This window comes from Strix uralensis, chromosome 4, assembly GCF_047716275.1.
Source record: "Strix uralensis isolate ZFMK-TIS-50842 chromosome 4, bStrUra1, whole genome shotgun sequence".
NCBI lineage: Eukaryota > Metazoa > Chordata > Aves > Strigiformes > Strigidae > Strix > Strix uralensis.
This window is the reverse complement of record NC_133975.1, coordinates 110,118,208-110,138,409: the sequence shown is the minus strand read 5'-3', so window position 1 is coordinate 110,138,409 and position 20,202 is coordinate 110,118,208. Positions and strand designations below refer to the sequence as shown.

The 20,202-nt window shown below is 34.0% G+C and overlaps 1 protein-coding gene across 1 annotated transcript in view; it reads left to right on the top strand.

Moving 5' to 3' along the window:
* The window catches only part of CEP128 (centrosomal protein 128), a 143,870-nt gene extending 123,916 nt beyond the window's left edge, over positions 1-19,954 (top strand). Inside the window, exons 22-24 of the mRNA XM_074868532.1 lie at positions 1,616-1,729; positions 5,409-5,517; positions 10,386-19,954. Coding sequence (XP_074724633.1) covers positions 1,616-1,729; positions 5,409-5,517; positions 10,386-10,480 — 318 coding nt within the window. The 3' untranslated portion in view covers positions 10,481-19,954. The remainder of the gene's footprint in view (positions 1-1,615; positions 1,730-5,408; positions 5,518-10,385) is intronic.
* Positions 19,955-20,202: the final 248 nt, after the last annotated feature.

Sequence of the window (20,202 nt, the reverse complement as noted above, 5' to 3'; positions counted from 1 at the left end):
CTTTTTGTTGTTGTTTTGACAGAATGCCAATAATTGTCACTTATTTTCCCAGTATCACTATGAAATCAAGGTGTGTTTGTTTGGACTTAGAGTGACATATTGACAGTAGTGGTGGAGTACTGTCAAGAGTGATAAACCTCAAATTATCTTATCAAAATCTTCAGTGGATAAGTAGCTAAACCACTATGTTGTTATTACTTTCCATACGTGAAGTTGGTGATTTACTAAAAAAGAATTTTGAACCTCATTGCACAATATAAATTTTAAATCAGTATTAAATCACAGCTCAACATATGCGTAATGATTTGCATTTTATTTGCTATATAGGATTTCTCATCCTGAGGTAATCATAAACATTTCAAAGCATACTTGTTTGGGACATTATTTATTCTTAAGTGTTCTTGCATGACATCATGTGTTAATAATTGTATACTGTTTTATTGCTGTCATCATCAACAGAGTTAGGCACACAAACGCTGATTGAAATGTTTCGGTTTTTTAAAGAAAAATGTTGTTGAGATGTATAGTTTTAATTTCACATTCGAAGTATCCCCAGAAGAGCTTTTTGCTCTGACAATGGTTGACATTTGCCTTCTGTTTCTGATGATTCTGCACTGCTAAAGGAAAAATTCTGCTCTCAGCTAGGGAAAGCAGAAGCTTGAATGTGGGGTTTCTATAATCACCTTTACACTTGCAGTCTCTCCCTTAATATTGCTATGAAATGACATTGCCATTTTCTGCTTTGCTGTAGTTATCACTTAGCCAGCATTTGTGAGATTGGAACCCAAATTTTTTGGTTTAATTTGAGCTGTGTCCTTCTCCCTGATGCTTTGTTTTTTAAAGACTGTTTTCTTAAGATGAGTCCCTACCAACAACTGTGTGTTGTTCAGTAAATAATTTATTATTCAAGACAGCTGAGCTTTATACCTTAGTTGTGAGAATGATGTCAGTTTGGAGTTTCATTAATTCTTCTATTTGAAAATAATACATTGGAATTTTTTGTACTCCAGCATAATTTACTCTCAAGTGGTATGCATGAATGAAGTATTTCAAAGCCTTTCATTGCTTTCCACTGCTAGCAAGTTCTATCCTCAATGTTTTCATAGGAAGGGAGAAGGAAAGAGAAAGTAAATCTTTGATAATGCCTCACAAGTTGTCTCATAGTTGTATTCATTCAAGTGAATCATTAGCTAGTTCAGTGAGAAGTGTTACATTTTCTTATTTGAAAATATTGTTTAGTCCATATCCTTAGAACACTTTTTTTTCCAAGTGCTTGTTTCTACAGTATTGTAATTAATTTTTCATCATTACAGAGTTTCTTTGTTAGAAGGTATGATATCACTGAATTTTGGAAAGAGTTAGAAGAAATCGTTCATCAGTTAAGGATGAGACCATTCACATTTTAACCTATTGTCATTTTAACATTACTTTTCTGTACAGAATATTCTACTTTCATATGGCCCTTGTATTTCAACCTCTGAAAGTTAGTGATTATTCATTCTTGCTGTACTGAAAATCCTTGATGTGATGATAGCTGTGTTTACAATAGCCAGCCAACATTTATTAACTGATTTTCACATTACGAAATCGTTTAGATCTTTCAATGCATTTCTAGGAGTCCCATTGCCGAAGGGAGATGATTGAGGAAAGGTATACAAAGTATAAAGAAATAGTGAGTTCTCTACAGCAACAGCTGGAAGATTCAAAACAAAGAGTCCAACAATTCAAGGTATGTGTGTGTACTGCACTTTTGTTTCCTGATTACTTTCAGTCAGCAACATGAGCTTGTTTGATGTATTAACTCTTAGTACAACCACAGACTAAAATCACACATGAATGGTTCTGTTTTATGTAGCTGCCATGGCTGATGTAAAATTTGATGACAGAAGTATTGTCTTCATTATAAACTGCCATGGATACTTTCCAAAAATCTTTAAAATTTCACAGAAAAGTGTCTAACCATGTCTTACTACTCTGAAGTGTTTACCAGTTTTGTCAAATTGCTGTCTACAGCATTTTTTTGATTGCTTTGCTCAATTTTCCCTTGTCCTTTCATGTAAAAGATAAATATAGAAACCTGTTTCTTCTGTTAAAAGGATGATTAATTTGTAGATGGTATATAGTGATTTTTCAGTAGTTGATCTTTGCATTCTTTACAAAAGATACTGTATGATGTCTATTTCATACATAAACGAAATCCAAGCAAACAGAGGGGAAGTGATTTGCTAAAGGTCACTCAGCAGACTGATAGCAGTGCTAAGCATAATTTCCTAACTCCCTGCAATACAAATACAATGCTCTTGTTTAGAAACATTGCCTGTAATGAGTTCACTTTTCCAATTGTTAACACACTTACTTTCTCTTCATATTAACTTGTTCATTGTCATTTCACTTCTCACTGCACATGTCATTGTGATAGCAGCTTATTTTGGCAGAACTACAATTTCTTATGGATGTGGTTGAAGTAAGTGAAATAAATGATCAGAACTGAAAAATTCTGCTACTTATCACAATCAAATCAAGATTCTTTGGCACTGAATCTTACCAGTGTCTCTAAGCAGTTGAGCTCAAAATCTAGGATCGTATACCATGTATCAAAATACTTTAAGCTGTTTGTGTTCCCCACCTCCTCCACAGAGGTATTCCTCCTGTAAAATGAGGACATGCTTACCAGTAGGTCTTTTAAAAAGTGGAAAAAGTAAAATAAATAGAGTATTTTAGCTTAGTAAGTTGCTGTTGTAAGTAGGCAGCATTAAACTACTTAAAAAGCTATCTTGCTCTTCTGTAAGAAAGAATTGAAAGGAAGAAACAGGGCAGGTTCACTTTCAGTCTGTTGCTAACGATAGTCTTCAGTTTTTTGAATTTCTCTGGCCTTCATACAAGAGTTACTAATTCAGTAGCCATAGAAATTTGGAAAACATTGAAAAGCTAAGTGGAATGCAATCAGCTGACAGTAGAATATAATATTGCACTAAGCTGACTGAACTTACAGAGCTCGCATGATTTGAACTCTATATTCAGAATCCAGTATAAAGCTGATTCCAAAACAATATTTCCTCTTTCTTTAGACAACAGAGAGCATTTAATGGCTTCCATTTAGTCAGGCCTAATTGGGTTTTTGCATGACATACAGTACTTTTTTCTGTCACAGCTGTTACAAATAGAACAGAATGTTCGAAAACAAGTAACAGACGGGTGCTAATCTGATTTCAGTGATCAGGCTAGCTTAGTCTAAAAAAAACTTTTCTAATGCTTGCCTTTCTTACCCTCCCTTGGAACTAACTCAAATGCATTGTTGTTTAATTTTTTTTTATTTTACTATTTGTCAATTGGGAATCTCTAAATTGATGGCTGGAAGAGCGTAGGCTTGAGGACATCAAAGTCCATTCTTTATGATAGTTTTGATTCTTGCTCTGTACACAACATAGTGCTTCTTCTATACAAAGTAGACAGATATTTGGTAGGTGATAAGCAAATGCATGTTTTAAAAAAGGGAGTTCTGGTAAATTTTTTACAAAGATCATTTTAGATAAAATTACTTTTGGAATTAGTCTTTCTCCTCTGTTATGCTCTTCTTTCTAGCCTTTCTTGTAATAGACTTTTTTTCAGTTTGCTTGCCAACATTAATCTCAGACAGGCATTATCTAATCCTGTGTCCTAGCCTCTTTTCATTTTAAGGAGCAAAACTGAAATAACAGTTGAATGTTCCCCTAGAAACAGTTAATTTTCTTCCTTTCTTATGATTTCATTTGTCCCCACTGAATCTTCCTACTCCTCTGTAGTCTTGCAAGATGACTGTAAAATACCTGTTGCTTAGAAGTCCTGGAAAATCATACTTGCTATTTGTATGTGCTAAAATGTAAGATTTCCGGTAATGAAGGAGGCCAGAGGCTGGCAGAATACCATCAAGTACAACAATTGCAATTTTTCAACTAAGAAAGGGGTGAGGCATAGTAGATAAAGAAGAAATTGGGGAAAAGAAGGTAAATATAATGTATAAAAGTAAAATAAATAACAGATAAATACCAACCAAAGCAAAACCAAGAGAGAAAGCTAGAGGAAAATTAATGATAAATATTATGACGGATAGATACAAATATTTTAGGACAGTTTCCCTGCCACAAACAACGGACCATCTAATCAAACACAGCATACAGATGTGATTGTAAATGATGCACATGAGAAAAGTTAAAATTCCTGTAAAGTGAAAATAATTTTGTATTGCAGATGCTTGTAGAAGCACCTTGCTTGTTTAAAAGCTCTGTTCTAAGGGCGCATTTCTGAAAGCAGACTGAAAAGGCTAAAACTTTTTTTATTCTTTAGAAGTTGTTATTGTGCTATGTACACTTTCTATATTAAGTCTCTCATCATCACATAAAGGGATTGATATGTATAATTCCCATTAGTCTTAATAGAAGTAAATCCCTCTTCATTGATGGGACAAAAGCTCATTGTATCTCAAAATGAATGTTGAATTTTTGTTTTCTGTTTAGTTTCCAAATCTTAGTATCAGCATGAATGATAAATTGCACAATGTTTTAACAAAATTCACTGGGGATGTTTATGATAAGAATTCAGGAGCAAAATTTAGTGTTTTATGAACTGATGCATTTGTGCATTATTATGTCTTATCATTTCAAGAAACTGAGTAATTTGGATACCAAGCCAAGCTTTTAATCTTATTTTAGAAGGTATTGCAACTGGGGACTACTTGCTGCAGTGCTAATAAAAATTTATCGAGATTTTTAAATGGCCTTTTTCATCAAGCCTTTTTAAAATTATTATCCTTTTTTAACTTATAGACCAAATGACTTTACTCACCCAAAAGCTACACTGTATGGGTCTAGCCATAAATAGTAACATTGTACTTCAGACTTTATTTAATGGTTTAACAAAAAAAAATGGAAAAGCAACTTCAGGTATTTTGATATGTGAATCAATGAAGTTTGAGTTTCCTCAGTGGCAGGGAAAGTGGATTTTTTTTATTACTACTTACTTGTGGAGATTCAGTGAATTAATGTGGACCATTCATTGATGAGGAATTCATCATTCACTGATATCTGCCCTGCCACTATGCTTTATCCTGAACTATGGATGTGATGGAAACAAGAAAGGGAGCATTTTTACAACTTATTGTAGTGACAGAAACTTGCAAATCTCCCAGTGCTTTTCTGAAGGAAAAGCAGATTTTGCAGAGATTTTGTAATGATGAAATGGGCATGAAATTCATAAGTAAATTAATTTGAATCTAACTGCAACAGTGAGAATTCTGAGAACTCAAATCAGTATTTTTCAGCATGTGTGAAATGACAGCATATACCTGTATGTGTGCTACTGTATGTTTTGTGTTAAAGTTTACAGCTGCTTGATATTAACAGATACACATTATTTTTATTTGTCTGCCATAGGATGTGAAAATGGATACTGAAATTTCTGATATAGAATTGACTGTTCCCTCTTCTAGTTGGCGAACTCAGAACAGCTTTCTGTCCAGCTCACTGCTCTCAGATTCAGGTTGTAAGTATTGTTTCACAGAAAAAATCTACCAGTAATGTATTTTCCTCTTTCAAAGCTGTTTTACTTGGGAGAGCAAGACACTACTTTTTGACAAAAACAATGCTAGAACCATCTTAAGAGTCCTCCTGTGTTTTAGTTTTAGATACTGGATGGATGCCTTTGTCTAGGAAGTACTTCATTACATCCCACTGATAGTTGTTTGGGTTTTTTTAACTGGGACATAAAATATATTCTGTTTGTCATCCAAACTTACGCCAAAAAGAAAGTGCTGCACTTGGATTCTGAGTCTCTGCATGAAGAATCTGAGCTGTGTAAAAGCTGTGTATCTTTCCAGGGACCAGAGAGACGTCCTCAGTCAAGGATTCTTTCCCAGATCTTTTATTTGTACCAATTAGTCTCATGCTTGTGTAGCAGTTCAACAGTGGAAGTTGAATTCACTAATTCTGCTTTTACTTCAATAGTTGTTTTTAATTATTCTTTCTATCCCTTAGTGCATATATAACTTGTGGTCATGCAAAGTCACAGGATTTCTGATACAGCTAGGAACTGCTCAGTAAAGGATAGGACATATTAGATCTTTATCTGGTACAGTCACACCTTTGCATGAGTGTCAAAACTAACGAAGTTTTTTAAGGGTTTTTTTTTAGCATATCAGCAGGTGGGTATCAGAATACTTTTCTTCAGAAGAATATCACCTTCCATTTCTTTTCAATAGCCAGTTTGTGTACTAGGAACATATTCAGTAAGTTGCATTCTGTGTAATGGAAAGTCCTATTTCAGGCTTCATTGCACTTTCAAACCTTTGCATCTTAGAATGAGTGCTGCAGTACATTACTGCTCACCGGTAAGTCCTGAGCTGATCTGATGAGGTTAAAGATAATTGGTTTCTTTTTCCTTCAGAATCTGTGGGTTGTGATTAACATCTTTTTGCAGAGCATACTGAATAACAATAGTGGGAATAAAGCATAAGAGCAAATGCCCCCATCTCATCTGTACTTCAGGAACAGTTTCCCCTGACTCAGAGTTGTTTTTCCATTTTCCCTAACCTCATCCCTGTCAGTGTCTTTCAAGTCAAAGTACGGCTCAGCCTGTTGGGGTATAGAAAAGAAATAACCTATACCTTGGAGGCATGTTGGACTACATGACCTCCAGTGGTCCCTTCCAACCTCAACAACTCTGTGATTCCACTGCAAAAACTTGCTGAAATTTAAAGATGCAGCATAAATGTTCCTAAAATATTACAATATATTTATATTGCTTAGCCTGAATGGAACTTGCTAGGACTTTGTTACTTTAGTACTTTTTAATCAATTTTAGGCAGTTGTCAGAGAAATAGGATCCATGTAATCTGAATACCAATCTGATGAACTAGTTCTGGGTATTTATTCTCTGATTCAACCGGTTTTTACCAGCACTAAGCTTTCTGGAGGTAAAAAAAATAAGTGATGAATGAAAGATGTTGATTCACTGTTGATAATTATGAAATATTTGCAAAGTTTTCAGCATTTGAGGAAGGCTCCTTTTGAAATCATGTTCAGGCATGGCTGACGGGCTTCTTTTGTTTTTCTTGCTTAAAACTTTTAGAAAGGTATTTTCCACATCATAAATTAAGCTGATCTTCATATTTTCCAAATCCCAGAATGGTTCTGAGGGTTTTTTTAGTTTTGTTCTTTTGCCCAGATGGTAAAGAGCTATTTTTAAAAATATTTTTTTTAAAAAGGCAAAAAAATAAGAAAACAGTGAATTTTTTTCACTTTTTCCTATTTGTTTTTAAGGGAAAGGAACTGGATACAAAAGTCTTTAGAGTTTTAGTTTCTTACTTGTATTCTATGAAAATCCATTAGTTAAGTTTTCTGAGGCTAAAACAGAGAAGTAGGCAAAGAATATTTTTCCAATCCTTGCTTTGATTTGACTCTGATAGAATGAAGGTGGTGTTCTTAATTTCTCACTTTGCTGTTTCTTTTCCCCTAAGAGTTAGTGCTATTATATGTTCTTTATGCTTAGTAAGCAAGTACGAGAGCAAGTCAGGTGCCTGTTGAAGATGCCTGATGTCATTTTAGATGGCCTAGAATATGCTTCTAGCTGTCATTCCAGGAAGGCACAGGTCTCCCATTGGTCCTATCACATCTTTCACAGCCCTTTGCAGATGTCTGTGGTAGCTTATGGCACTAAGGCGTGTGAATTACTCCATAGACCTTGGTTAGTGACTGAATGTTTTACTCTTATGTTGAACTTAATCTCCACCGGTCAAATGTGTATTTTGAAGTTGTTGCTATAGTTCTCGAGGACAGTAAAAATTCTGCAGCGGTATTAACAGTAAGGAGTTTTTCTTGTAATTGCCAGTGAGTGGCAGATCAGCGACTTCAGTCATGTTAGTCACATAAATGCCATGAACTTTTAATTTCAGTAGTGATATCAATTAGTTATAATTTGAGACTTTGACAGCAAGGTATGATTTGAGGTCTTTTGCTCCCAAATCTCCTGTAGCTTTTAATAAATCTACCTATAAATGTCATCACCTATTTTGTGTGATTAATTTATCTCATTACTTCTTCAAAAACAGAAGAATGGACTTTCTTTTTCATTTATCTTTTGAGCAATTTGCAAGCCTTTGTGATTTAATGTTTCCCCATTCCATCACTCTTAAATTCCCAAAACTTTATAGATTATAGAGTCAATAAGTAGTACTAGAAGGTCTCTTCCCAATATGGGGATCTTAGACTTGTAGAGAGCACCAGGGTGGAGAGCAGACATGTTATTATATCACAAATTTTATCAAATAATTTAATTTATCTGCAAGGGGGATCCTGGGATTCAAGTTTAAAATTAGTTGAAGAAAGAGGAGAAAAAATTATGAAAAAAATAAATAAGGGAACAACAGTCTGTTTCAATATATATATTTTTAGTAAAAAGTTGCCAATTGCAGCGGTCAGTTAAAAGGAAAGGTAATTAATATTAACATTATTCTTTTATGTCTGGTCTTCATGCTTCTGATATAATTTCTACAATTAGCTTTTCCATAGCAAACTATTTTAAAGATGCTGTAGGAATTAGCTTTTATTTCGGTACCCATTTTCTTAGAAAGAAGAAGTTTAAGTGAGAAAATATATATGAGAAAGCATTCATTAGACATGGTTTCCAGTCTGTATTATTATCAGACCAAAACAGTTGGTCTAAAAAGTCACTACTGGTTGTTATCTAAAGAATAATCCTCAGAAATTGTTTTTCATGGTGACTGTATTTTTCTTTAATTCTGTATTACAAAGGTCCCTAGAGTTACACATGCTTTGCATTAGCTTTGTGAATCGGGTCTTGCCTTTCTCTTTGTACAGTTCATCACTTCAAGGATTTAACGTGGATGGGGTCCCAGAAGCCATATGGCTTTCAGGCTTTCTATTGTTGTTGGGAATTTATGTTCCAGGGCTTCATAAACTGTGACTTTACGGAGAAGAAAATAGCCACCATTTTTTGCAACTTCTGTAGCTAGGATCACAGTCTTCCCCGGCTGTTTGTCTCTGGTGATACACAACACTCTTGTGTCAACATGGTATACAGTAGGAATGATATAACAGTTAAATAAAAACAAGTTGTCCTGAATGTTGATTTTATTGTCATAACAATTAACTCCTGCAATGTATGCTGATGTCTGTCTTTATCCCTCTATGTATAGTTTTTCATAAGTTCTAAGACTGTTTGTATTGACATTTATAAATAATTAAAAGTAAAAAGACATTGTAACATCATGATGCTGTGGGACACCATTCTAGAACAAAACCTTCTAAGGCTGCTCAGGGATAGGACCATGGAATGATTGGAAACTTGACATCATCACTTTGAAAAATGCAAATTGATTTAGTTTAGCAATGAATTTTCTTTATGATTTTTCACTTTACTTTGAATACTGACCACAGGAGGTACTACTGAAATAGCATACAATGGCATAGTTTTGGACCAAACTTTATGCTGAAAAAATGATAACTCACTGTTTTACTAATGTCCCAAACGCAGTGATTTCATTCTCCTTCTGAAAGTGAAAACATCTCACTTCTCCTAATCAGACTGTGAAGACTTGCTTCCTATTAAATAACTTTTGATTGTATACTGCCACAATTTTAGTAGACTATTAAAAAATTGCACTCTGGGTATTTATTACAAACAATCAGGAAGGACCACTTTTCTTACACACATAATATATAAGGAAGACCATTAGAAGAAGGGTGTGTTGTATAAGCCGATATCCACTTTCTTCCCCTTAATTTCTGCCTTTTGTTGATTAATTGCTAGATGTTTGGATATTTAGATTTTTTTCCTCCAGCACTTTGTCATAAGATGTTCTGTCAATTCATATTGTCTAGATTTTGATGCAATATAATGCATTTAGAAATTAGTGTTATGTATGCACCCTGCTGTGAAGATATATACACAGTATGGCATCCTATGAACACCTGTTCAGTGTCACTTGTTGACTTTAGTCCATGCTATTGGTAAAGATATTCCTTGGGGAATTTTCTGAGTGGTTTGTTTTGTCTTACTTAAACAAAAATACTGGGAAACTATGGAAAAAAATGGAAAATAAATGTTAGTGGAATTATCAAATTTTTTAAAATGCAGTTTGCATTTCTTCTGTATAAGAAAGGTCTTGACTATGCCTGTATTATATAGTATTAAAATTTGTTTCTTTAGAAAAATAAGTCAGTTTTTCAATTCATAGCGTTATGAATATTGAATATTTGTTAATATCATATTGCTTCCTGTGTAAATTATGTTTCATTGATAAACATTGTTCATAAACATTGATGGTCAGTCAGCAAAATGTATGTGTTTCTCTGAAGGTGTTTAATTACTTTTTTTGTCTGACTTATTTCTAGCACTTACGAAAAGAATGGTTCCTTTTGATACAAGTGCCATCAAGGAAGATTCCATTAGTGAAATGAAGCTGCAAGCAGAAAGTGGGAAGCAGTAACATTTTACAAAAACACACCAGTTTTCTCTGTGGTAAATTCCATTCCCCTCCTTTTCGGGTTTGAACAGTAGTAATTCCATCTACTATAGGAGTGATGCAACCTTAGTGATTCAGCTATTGCCAAACACGTAAATGAAAGAGCACCAAGAGTGAGTCTAATGAACTCTTGTGATAATTTCTGTAATCAGTACACCAAAGGTTTTCTGGCATTATGCCGTTCTCTTGTATTGGTTTCTGCAGTCCTCCTAAACTAATTTTATGGTATTCCTGAAATATTACGAAATGAAAAACCAATGACATTAATCTTTGCTATGAGTATATTTACCCGTGTACAGGAATTGTTCTAACATTTGGGTTTTTATAACATTTAGTAACATTATTAATAATGAAAAAGTATTCAGAAATTACCTTTGTATTAATATTTATTATGAGAGTCATTATACAGTGTTGTGCAGGCACATTTGTGATTTTAGGTTCTTCAGTTTGCAACAATCTTTTAAGAAAAAAGTGATAAATATTAAACAAAACCAAATTTCCTCAAAATTAGTGGAAATTCATATAATGATTTCAGGTTCAGTATATATCTGTTATAAGCTGTTCAGAATTATTCTTCTGGCCAGAAAGTTTTATCAGATGACCTCTGGTAAGGCCCTTAATGGCACCTGAATCTCACCCATCTCTATTAAGCATGTTGAAGGGCACTGCTATGTGGCTGTGAAAAGTTTAATAGCAGAGTTTCATGATCATTTATTTATTCTGTTTTGTTCTCTATTAGAAGAGATGTGTCATATTGATTTTAAAATGTTATGGAAATACAATATTGCACAGGTATATTTGTTCAGGTATCTGTATTCTAAACAAATTGGATACAATTCTGTGTTACTGTGGTCTCAAACAGCACATCACAGCAGAATTTTCTGCTGTCAAAAGAAATACAAGTGTTTCTGGTTCTTGTTTTGTTCTCCTCTCTAGTGCTTCTGGTTGAATCACTAGTAACGTGCCTTAAAAAAACCTGCCAAATCTATCAGAGTACTGTAGCAACATGAACACCATTGAAACCATTTTGTTTTGTAGGCTCCTTTCATATTTAGGAAGCCTACTTCTCCGAAACAGTCCTTTTTTATCACTCTAGGTGTCTCAGGCATAATTTGCAAGTCACTATGTGCCACCTGAAAATGGGACCTTTTCTTTTTAATTTTTTTCTTCATTTTTTAAATTTTCTGAAGTGTTCTGCAGTCCCAGTAGGTTCTCTGGACCTACTTGACAATGCCCTTGTATTCATCCTGTTTCAAACAATACTTCTTTCTGAGAACATCAAAATCAGACAAGGAAATGAGAAAAATTTTGAATTCATTTTTCTTTCATTTTCTATACACTTATATTACTTAAAATTGTAAAAATTTCTAATTTGGTTTAAAAAGTTTTCTTTACCTTTTGTATATGTATAATGCTATGCATTGTAGTACTGGCATTGGCTTTTTGCAGACTTCTGGCACATCTACTCATTCAGAAGGTCAAGAAAGCAAAACAGGCACATCCATCTCGTGATCTCAACAGCAGTGACAGGGCCAAGACAAAAACAAATTAACTTCTACTCTGGAGAAGGCAGGACAAATAGAAACCTGTTTGTTTCATGGTCTACAAAGAGTGTGGATGTCATGAAGCAGTGTTTAGCTCAAGCCACAGTTATTATAAACTAAACTTACTTTAAGTGTATCCAACATTTGTAATTTATTTTTTTAATTAGATCAGAGCACAGCTGGAAATATGGTGTTTAAAATATTTTAGCTAGTTTGCCTGGTGAAACATTAAAAAATTGGAAAATAAAATGTCAACAGCTTGCAGACTTTATGGTACCTACAAATTATGGCTAAAAGTATGGAAATGTCATTTTAAAATATATTACAAATCGGTAAATCATGCTCCCAAAACACCTCATGTTGTAATGAGGTCTGATGCATGGATTGCTGATGGATAAATATATGCCCAACCCACTTTACTGAAGTTAAAACCATTTTTGAGATAAAGTGCCTGTTGGTAAATGAATGGAGCTTTAAGAATCTCAGCTGAGAAGTAATACACAGAAAAATAATATCCTCTCTTTTTCGTAAGGAATTTGTAAAAATCAGAAATCTGGTATGTTTCCTTAAAACAGCATCCCTACTGCTTTATAGTGTTAGAAAGCTAAGGATAAGCAGTCTGAACTCCCTCATTATTACATCAAGTATTGAATCCATTTTTGTACAATGCAGGACAGAAACGTCTACTAGATGAATAATTTTGGCTTTAAGTCTTTAAATATGCTCAGTGCTTAGTATATTTGCCTTTGGCCATGTGACTGAGGTTTCAGCAGAGTTTTATATCCTTTTTAAAAATTTTCTAAAAAGGCTGGAAGAACAGAAGGGAAGAAGTCAAACCACAAAAAAAGAGAGGAATTTTTAATGAGTAGGCTTACAGACTCCAAAGCCAGGAAATTCTTTCTTAAATTTACCCTCTTGGCATGGCAGTCCAGATAGCATGTAATATTTGTCTGTCTTCCACCTTTGATAGAGGTTCATATTACAAAGTGAATTTTATTTCGTTTTTACTGAGGGCTAAAGTTCCGTTCATGACATTATGTGAAACTGTCCCTTTGTGGTTAAAGAAATAATATTTTTTCCATATTGGCCTGAAATAATATTCCTCTGACCAGTTTCAGTTTTTAAAGTAGAAAAACAGATAATTTTTTAATAAAACATTTTGTATATTTCAGATCTTAAAAATTGCTGTCCCTTCTGGCAATCAGATTTTTTTAATACTTTAACTCTTTAATGACCTGTTCTTCAATTCTTGCCCAAAGCAGTAGTTTTCAATAACCAAAAAATGTGGTATCACACCTGAAAATGGTGGTTTGTTTCTTTGTTCTGTTCAGCATTTGGTAAATCAGGCAACTTTGTATGTATGTACTAAGTGCGTACACATTTAACAAGCTAATATCAGGTGTCCATGTTTTTTTAATGCTGTCCTGAAATAGTCATTCAATATTGTGTTTTCAGAAATGCACTGGCCCTTTATTTCAGCATCGAATAATTGTCACTTGAATAACCTTTAAATTATATTGCCCTTCAGTTCCTTAATGTTTTACAGCAGACTTAAGAGTACTTATTTTTAATGACTTTTGAGATGGTATTTACTAAATATTCAAAATAATTTATTTTTATTATGTAATTATGTCAACCTAAGAAGAAACGTCAAAATAAAAATAAAACTTAGTCCAGGATAAAAAAATAAATTTTACAGTGTAAAACAAAGCAATTTTCTTACATTTACTTCTCTAATTTTTGATGGAAGCCAGTTTTCAGTGATGGTGAAAGTACTTCTTGGATATTCAAACCTCAGCCACATTTTTACTAGCTATCCCACCAAAATAAATAAAGAAGATATATTAAAATTCCTTAGAACAAAGAAAATACTATTTAAAAATCCACCTTTGAGCTAAGGAATCTGCATATCGGTTCATCTCTGGCTTACAAGGCATATTCTGTGCACTGAATGGATTTTTCATGAATGAAAGTGCCAATATTACCCCGAAAGTAAACAAGTAGGTATTTTTGTAACACTGATACCGTTTTTATGGCTAAAAATTAGTAGTATGAAACCTGAATACATTCTCATATCTACAACATGCAGAAAAATTTATTAATGAGTTTATGTGGCACTCACTGCTTGTTACAGTCGAATTTTACCATGGCTCTGTTAAACTCTTCTTGTTCAAAGTGTTAGTAATATATTTATCACTCTCTAAACCCTGTCTTCACCTCACAGAAGTAATTGATACTGAAGTTAATGTGAGCTGCACGCCAATATCTGGGGATGCAGCCTTGTCAAAAATGGATGTGCAGGAGGACATCACACAAAATCCTGTATTTTTGATCTAGTTGTAGAGTTTAGAAGCAGATGTAGAGAAAAACTAGAAGGAATGGAAATCTGCTCATGCTTAAATTAAAATTCCAAACCACTTTTATTCTTGGTGTCTTAATTTAAAAACTGCTTTAGAGCTAGTATTTACATCTAATAAAAGTGATCCCTAAATAAGATTCCATCTTGGATAATTTTTTTTTTCACATGTTAACATACTTTCTACTCTAGCACAACTCATCTCAACTCTTTGCTGTAAGCATGCCTAGGCTGTTGTATGAACGGTTTTGTTTTTCTATGTAAAGAACTAAATTAGATTTTAGATCTGAAGAACATTTTAGTGCTGTATACAGAAGTACAGCAGAGCAGATCTGATAACCTCAGTCTTTCAGAAATCTGTAAACCAATGCCTCTGTTGACAACAATGTTGACAACAAAAATGAGATTGCGGTGGTTAAAATACAGCAGCATCCAACGTTTATCATTTGTGCTAACAACAATAGCTCTCATGTTGCTAAAGCTAAAGTTGCACATCTGCCATTTCTCAGGCTATAAGGATGAGATTTTGTTTTCTCTTGCCTTGATAGTGGCAAAATCTGCAATATCATGAGCCTTAAGAAAATATGCAGTGATGGTATTTTTAAAATTTCTAGTAATTTTAATTAGGTACCTACTTGGTGCTATTTGGAACTAAATATTTTTGGAACCTGATTGTTAACATGTTTTCATTAAAGTATTACATTTAAATACAAGAGCTGCATAAAGATCTCTTTTAGGATAATTCTGCTATCATTATTTAGGGACATGGCTCCTTAATAGGTGTTTTGCTTGAATAAGTACAGCAATTGTTGCTGAGTTGTCTGTTATTTTCATCTGTCTTCAGACCAGAGTTGTTTTGCTCTTAGACTGCTTTTCTCATCTGGCATCTACAGTGCTGTAGTATGTCAGAAGCCATACCATCATTTCTTCACTTAGCAATGTTAATAATTTTGGTAGTTGATATGCCTAGGGAATGACATTAATTTTGAAGGCAGTTCTTTCTTGTAACATAATCTCTTTTCATATAAATTCTGCCACTCTTATTTGCTTACTAAAATAAAACCTACTTGGTAAACTGACTAATATCAGAACACATGCTGCCTAATTTTAAAGGTTATCCCACAGGCAAAAGTAAATGTGTCTTACTACATTTGTCTAGATTTTCTAAATGCTACCATTCATTCTACTATCAGTTTGTAGAGGAAAATAGTAAAGGATAGACTTTGCTGTAATAACCCTGAAATATTATTGATTCCAGACAGAAAAAGAGACTACAACTAATTTAGGAGATATAAGTAAGTGCTTAGTCTAGAACCTAAAACACCTCGTATTGCAAAGTATATTTCTTCAGTATGTCAATATCCAGTTGCCCTCAGTAGAAACAGTTGCTGACATCTAAAATATTTCTGGGAAGCGATATTGAAATTTGCTAAAGAAAATCATGGAATCATAGAATCATTTAGTTTGGAAAAGAACTTTAAGATCATCAAGTCCAACCAATCACACAGTATCATTCTGCAAATGCGGATTTCTGTGTCACTCATTATTAAAGAAGCATTGAACTGGGAAGTCAGCCCAATTTACGTTCTGGCATTAGGCTCTTCACAGAAACCACCAGTGACCCAGTTTTGTACTTAGTGTGGAAAACGATGAAGATGAGCTGTGTTTTACTGCTGGCTAAGAGAACAGTTTGCATCTGTGGCATAAGCTATTTTGTGTATGGAGCTCAATGAGTGCACCGTTTCTAATGAGGCTTTCACTGCTGGGTGCACCACTGACAACACAATCTCATCCAAACAGCTGCAACCATGAAGACATCATGTAGCTGGCAGAATTTTTGTTACATAGAATGTCAGTAAGTCCATCAGAAACCATGGAGGTTTTTGTTTTGTTTTCACTAGAGAGGTCTCCAGTGCAGTCAAAAAGCTAGAGAATGCAGAAACCTTAGTCAGTGAGTTATATCAGCAGTGAGGCTCACTAGCCACACAATGTGAATGTTAGCCTGTTGTCCATTGATTGATTAGAGGTCTGTAAGTTAACAAAAGACTAATCAACAAAGTTTTTAAAAAGTGGGACAAATTAATCTTATTTGGTAGACAAAAAATCTCTGTGAAAATGGAAAAATTAAGTATCAGAGTAATGAAAAACTTCATTTTTCCAGAATACAAGTAATTTCTTAAACTTCACTAGAGTGACAGCCTCTTATAGACTGTTTTTGAAGGCCCTGAATATATTAATCAACAGACATCAATCCCACTTCATGTCATCTCTTATTGTGAGAGACTTGCTTGCTTTGATTTGACTTAACTGTGTCCCATACTTTGGGAAATTCTGTTATGTGCACTGAATCTCAGACTTGTAATACTTCCACTGGTGATAGCTGATGTGCTACGTATGGAGTGCTGGCTGGTACAATGTATTTTAACAAATAGATCAGATGTTCAAATTTCACCCTTGCTATCACATTATTAGAAGAAAGTGACAAGTAGATAAGTATTTAGACTGTAGGTAAGAGTGTCCATTCAGTGTATTACTGTGATTTTGCAGGTGAATCACTTCTGAAGCTGAAATTTCTATATGCAATTATCAGCAAATGCTGATTTTTTTAAAAATTTTTCTTTCCCTGGAGAGTGTGAGAAAAAATATGTTAGTCACACTTGAGTTCTGGCACATGTTTTGTCATTTATGCTGCCAGTTTCTATTTAATTCGGGGATAACTAAAAAAGCAGCTAATTCTGATAACTCATTACAAGCACTCCTAATTTAGTTAGTTGATGAATAAGTCATTTGCCTCCAGAACTTTTGTTTTCATGTAATTTGAATAAAATACAGTGGTTTTTACATTTAGTATTCTAAAACTGGAACAAAGTCAGTCTTGAGATCTAGCATTTAGGTTGGGAAATTCTAAAACTAAGATTGCCCAGGTGTCTTATCTGTGTGACACTGAACATATTACATAACATTTCCTGGTCAACTATTGCCACTGCAGTACATTGTAAAGTGACCTTAAAGAATCTGCAGAATTTCAATGAATTACACAGATGCAGGATGTCTCTGCACTGGTGTGAAGTCTGAAATGTCGGTTTAATACCTGTAAACCTTGTTGTACCTGTTAATGTAATGGAAATAGCCATACTGGAATGAAATTCCTCAATGTGCAATTATTTCCTGACATAAAGTCCTTGAAAGACCTTTGCCAGTAGTTAAGAAGGAGTCCAGCTCCTGATTTAATATAAAAGGCTGCCTGACCACATTCCCATATAAGCTCAACTCTCAGCAGGTTATTAGGGACATCTGTGTGAAAAAATGTGTGTCTTTTCTTTGTTACATTTTCATCTTATTTATCCTTTCTCACGAGTTTGATTCTGTGTCTAGGTATAGACATGCTGTTACTTTTCATTCCTGTAAAATGCACCAGGGAAGGCAGCGTGTTGAAGCTGACATTGCTGTAGTAACCAAAACTATTGAAATTTCCTTCAAACTTGATTTCTGAAATGTAAAGGTGTGTTCAGACTTTTAATAGATATGTAGATGTCATGTATAGTCCTGTTCACATAATTACATATCTTTCTTGTAGACATAGATGTGCATAAACATGTTCGTCCACTGTAAAACTTCACTGGTCAAAAAGAAAATTAATCCTTTGTGCTTGGAAATTCTGACTATGCTAAAGCTAACAGAAGCCTTGTCTCTGATATTGGTGGAGTTACAATTTCATGATGAATTTGAGAAAAGGAGAGAGAAGTATTTTCTCAACCTACTTTTTCATTGCATTTTGGAGGTCTGCAAGTCTACAATATGTGCTGGTCTGGTAAGCAAGTAATACTGAAAAATCCATGATCTTATAAAAATAATTTCATAGCAAACTGTAAACATTTGGAATAATTTGGGACTATGGCATTTTTCTATTTCAGGATTTTGAGTTCATTTGGACTCTTGTATAAGTACTTTTATTTTTCAAAAAGACTAAAATAAATTTAGTTATATAATGAAAACCACTGTACTTCTAAATGCCATCAATACAAGCTTAGGAAATTTGCAAAATTTGGAAATATTACAGCTCTTTGTTCCACTCTAATGTGGGCTATTATGGCTTTTTCAAAATAATTAAACCTTCTCAAAGGAGAGATACTTCATCTGTTAAAGTGTATCAATTGTGTTTCACACTCACCACTAAATGTTTTGTTTCACATCAGTTTTTCAGCAAAATCTAGCAAGTCATTAAGTACATAAAATGGGAATTTTCTTATGTGTAGGCAGAAGCTAATTATACCTTACATCTAAATACCATCACTATTAATAATTTTTTTTAAAAAACCCAAAAACCTCACAAAATAAAACCAGTTTTGACTATATGTTAGCCATTCTCTGATAAATCCTTATTTTTGTCCTATGATATTTTTTGTTCCAAGATAGCTTCCCAAGGTGTTTGCTTTCCAGTTTTTCCGTTATCTGTGGGGGGGAAAAACCCAACTTAGCCATCTTGAGAATTACATAATGAATTAAAAAAAATACAGAATCATAAAATCATTTAGGTTGGAAAAGACCCTTAAGATCATCAAGTTCAACCAAACTACTGCTTGACTTATTACTTACTGTGAATTGCATGGATGCACATAAAACTAAGTCTCCAGTTTGCATTTTCAGAACACCTCTTGCAGGTTTAGGAACAAAGCATTGTAGAAGTATAACAGAAACAGCTTGTTACCATGTTATTCCAAAGCACAGATCCTCATCAACCTGTGAAGTCTGTGGAACTCACTTACACACATAAGGTCTCACTCATGCGTCACACCAGCACACCAGTTTTATTGTTGTATGGCTGCATTGACTTCAGAATGCCTATGCCTGATTTATACCAGTATGAAGCCAGAATCAAATCTCATGTATTAAGCATAAGTACCAATCAGAATATGAAGTACTGAGATCGTGCCAAAGTGTATGAAAGCTGTCTGTTGTGCTATGAGTATGTTGCTGCAAACTGATAGCTTCACACAGAATCAGCAGGTATGTTTAAGTCTGGTTAAGGGTCTACCTGGAAAGTTCGTATGTTAATTTAATGTCAACATTTGTACCAACTTTCTGTAATCAGAACATAAAATGTTAGCCAATGAGGCAGTACCAAAATATCAAACTTCATTATTTTTTGCTGGCTTGGGACTTACTCCAAGCTATTCCTGAAAGCAAGGTCTCAAGTGTTTATCACATCTCAGGAGACAGTAGCTTTGCAGGATCAAAGTTGCTAGCTGTACTCATAATTTAAAGTGTAACTTGAAACGTTGTCATTTTTGTAAGCTAACAAAATAAATTATTTTTCCAAGCAGTGAATAGCATCTGTATTCATTTGTCTAACACTGCCAAACTTTTGTAAAGACCTGTTTTATGTAATTGATCTTTTTGTTTTGTGTGAAATATAGATGTGTGATGTGGATTTATGTTGTCCAATTTTGCTTGTAACTTGCCTCTAAGAACAACAATATGATCTCAGATTTTTTCTTTGTTTTCTTTCTTCTACTATAAAGTTTCTTTAAAAATTAAGACGATAGTTTTGTGGTGAGAATCAGTAATTATCTTTGAAAATGTGTGTTTAAATCTGGCAAGGTACTGTAGTGTTAAAATATAGGGGTGGGTCTTTACATTGGCTATACATCACTGAGTGTTTCCAGAGGTGTCCTTCAATGGGATAAGGCTGTTGTGCCTATAGCCTTTTATAGGGTGTGAACGAGATTCATTTGTCTGAACTTGGGTTTGGACAGAACACATGCCTCCATCTAAATGAACCTTCC